A 3339-nucleotide genomic window follows, 5' to 3' on the forward strand; every position below is an offset into this window, starting at 1 on the left:
CTGAGCTCATGCGGGACCCGGCAGCTACTGTCTAAACTAAATACTGCGGTGATGAAACGCCATATCATGGATTATCAAGGATTATCTCTGAAACAGTATGGAGCTCAAAGGCTTTCTCTCTTGCCGGTTATACCACAAGGTGAGTTCCTTTTTACTTCCTGCTTCTTCACACACATGCTCTCCAGTACAGGTTAGCTCTGAGTGTTAGCGATGCTAATGTAAACACTGACCATATTACAGTCGGGCATTGTTTCTGATAGCAACGTTTCTGATTGGGCCGTGGGTCCACATTTCAGATATTACGTCATATCGGACGCAAATCTGGATCAGCTCCGTTGTAGCCCCGTTTTTAGAGATTTGGGTACGGAGGAAAAGAGAGAGGGTTTTATTTTCTGACGCTGCGTGAGTTCCCTGACACACCGGGGACACATATTTATGTATAAAAGACATCAAAAAGCGCATTTTGCATGATAGGTCCCCTTTAACTTTTTAAGATGTTAAACATTGTCATGGTTTGTGCACGACTCGGGACAGAAGGGCCTTGCAGCAGGTGAATACAACCGGTTAAACTGGTACCTATTTACCAAGGATCAGTGATATCAGGAAGAAGACGTTCCTGTGAAGAGCCCAGAGGATATTTAAAAAGGATACCAACATTTGCCCTGGCCTGTTAAGAAGTATCTAGTAGTACAACTTATCACCAGCTTTCTTTATTTTCTTCTTTAGCAGAATGGGACTACAATAGCAGTTCATTGCAGTGACAATAAAAGTATCTTTGTATCCTTGCTGTTGGACATCAACGAATAATTATCCTAAAATGTGGGCGATCTACCCAAAGACCCCCGTGATTTCACTGCACTCACTTTCACTGCCTCCTGACGGATCTGGTGAATCATCTTTGGTCCGTTGTCAATGAAAGCCTTGCGGGGGATCCAGTTGTTTTCTCGCAGTTCCACTGTGTCTTGCAGCAGGAAGCGGATCCTTGCGGGCAACTCCTTGTTGTTCATTAAGGATCGGATACGGCCAAAATACTGATCCATTAAAGACTGGAGAGAGAGAGAGAGAGAGAGAGAGAGAGAGAGAGGGGGGAGGGAGAGTTGATCATTCAGCGTGGCAGCAGCAGGATTTACGTTGGCTCTGGCTGGGAGCCGAGTGGGGCTTTAGGTGAGACTAGGAGCTCAGACAGGACTCGAGGTGACACAGTAAACCAGGCAGGACCAGAAATACTCAGAAAAAGAGACTGGCAGGGTAAAGAATACATTAAAAGACCAGCTAAAACCATAATGTAAAAGGTCCAAATATTAAGTTCTTAAAAGCTTTTGCAATTGTCCTTGTGCACTCTGTGTAACTAACCACCTTATGAACCAGTAGGATCAATGTTTCTGTGTATTGAATTTGACTAGGGTCAAATAAAGTAAAACAAATGTCATTGCAGTTTCATGATTTTTTGTGATATTGTAAATTCTCAAAAACCCTATTGATGTTATTTCATTTAAATTAATTGTTATAGTTTGCAGGCAAAAACTGTCACTCTTGCTTTCAACTGTTAATGCGCTACTGTCTCACCAGGATTTTCATTTTGTATTTGCTTGTCAAGTGTTTTTTAGCAGCAGGAGAAGCCTGTCATTGTAGGAACATGTAAACAAATATTAATAATCAGACAGTATGAAGATTCTTTGTTTGTAAAAATATGAATCTGTTATCATTTTATAGCAGTTTTTTGAAGTGGACATTTTTGTCCCGAATGACTCATTTTGTTTAATCTGATTTTGCGCAAAAACTAATGCAAAAAAATACATTTTGTTGCTGATCTTTGACATATCCAGGACTGTGATAACAAAACAAAAAAAAAGAAGCCATTCCCCAGATATGTATTCTATGGAAAATAAATCATGAAAAACAGTGATTTCATGTATTCAAAATGGCATTTAAAGGGTTAAAATCCTGAAAATGATTAAATATTTGGTATTTTTGATTAGGGCGGAAGTTGCTTTAAAAGATTGAACCCAAAAAAGTTGAGAAAAAAACCTTTTAATATAATGCTTTTATCAGTTTTTGGCAGTGGACATTTTTGTCCCGAATGACTAATTTACGAAGTCCAATCGAACGATACCGGAGGGTTAAGTAACTGGCAGCTGTGATAGTTTATCTTTTTTTGTAATCGCAAATTCTTGCCATACACATCCTCTGCAGATGTTGCAGTGCCATTACAAGTCTGGAGCCGTTACCTTTGCTTTGTTGTGGTCGAGTCTCGGCCCCACTGTTCTCATTATCTGACAGAGGCACTCCAGATCCTCCCCCATGTCCTTGAGCTGGACTCTTTTCTTCTTTTCCAGCAGCTTCACAAAAGATGAAGGGGATAAGTAAAGTTCAAACAAGGTACTCTAGTCTGGTTTCATGAAGGAATGCAGTAAATGAGAAAAAGGAAGTGAGTTGAAACCAAAACACACAAAAGGGCACGTACTGTTTTGATGCACTTGTGAAGGATAGATTCGTGGATGAGGTCGAGTTTGCCAAGTTCCCCGATGAATTTGATGTTGCCAAGCATCTTTCTCTTGGCAATGGAACGCTGCTCCTCCTCCTCAGAAGTAAGAGGGTTGTCATGTTTGTCATAGACTGAACAGAGAGGACGGAAAACAGAAGTGAGTTGAGGACAGGCTGTGAGGAAATGAGACAACAAGGTAATGCACAAAGACACAGACTTACTTTCAACATTTCTGGTGCGGTTTTCAAATTCATCTTGAAGTTTGGAAATTAGCAGCCGTCTGAAGGTCTGTGATGCAAAATAACAAAAAGGTTAGATCGACCAAATGTTAGATTAAAAAAAGTCTTAGTCCAGCAATTTGTGTTTCTAAAACTTCGTCTGGGCGCTGTGCTTTGTCGCATGAGCCTGAAAATCAATCCACCTCATTTTGAACCGCATGCTAGAAGAGTACATTATGTTTGGGGCTGAAAATCCAAAGTTTGAGTTAGTGAGTTTTCTACTCTGAAAATAGTAAATTAAAGTTTTGATCCCATGATCAGGGCTTAATGTTGCATCTTTGCAGACGTGTATATTTTCCGTTTGCTTTGTATTATTTATTTGTTTGTTAAAAAGGTCCCATGTCATGCTTTTCCGGTTATTACACGTCCCCTTGTGTGTTATGTAGCTTTTTCTGCATGTAAACGGTCTAAAGAGTCTTTTCTCAGCCTGAGTTCCGCGCTGTCTCGCAGACCCCACGCAGCAACCAGGAAACGACACCAGTTATCCAGCTCACGCTGTCCGCTCGTCAAGCCTCAAAGGGCGGAGCAGCGAGCCCCGCAACGTCCCGCCAACACGGCACCCAGAGCCCACGCAGC

General features: G+C 41.4%; 1 protein-coding gene across 1 annotated transcript; it reads right to left on the reverse strand.

The window, feature by feature from the left end:
- Window positions 1–832: 832 nt before the first annotated feature.
- Window positions 833–2773, reverse strand: LOC104960851 (eukaryotic translation initiation factor 4 gamma 2-like; the record flags this gene model as incomplete). The annotated part of the gene is made up of 4 exons (XM_010789025.1): window positions 833–1046; window positions 2229–2339; window positions 2465–2616; window positions 2707–2773. Coding segments are annotated over 4 exons (544 nt in total), but the record flags the coding sequence as incomplete, so codon positions are not given.
- Window positions 2774–3339: the final 566 nt, after the last annotated feature.

Source organism: Notothenia coriiceps, unplaced genomic scaffold, assembly GCF_000735185.1.
Source record: "Notothenia coriiceps isolate Sejong01 unplaced genomic scaffold, NC01 NC01_scaffold00032456, whole genome shotgun sequence".
In the NCBI taxonomy this organism is placed as follows: Eukaryota; Metazoa; Chordata; class Actinopteri; order Perciformes; family Nototheniidae; genus Notothenia; species Notothenia coriiceps.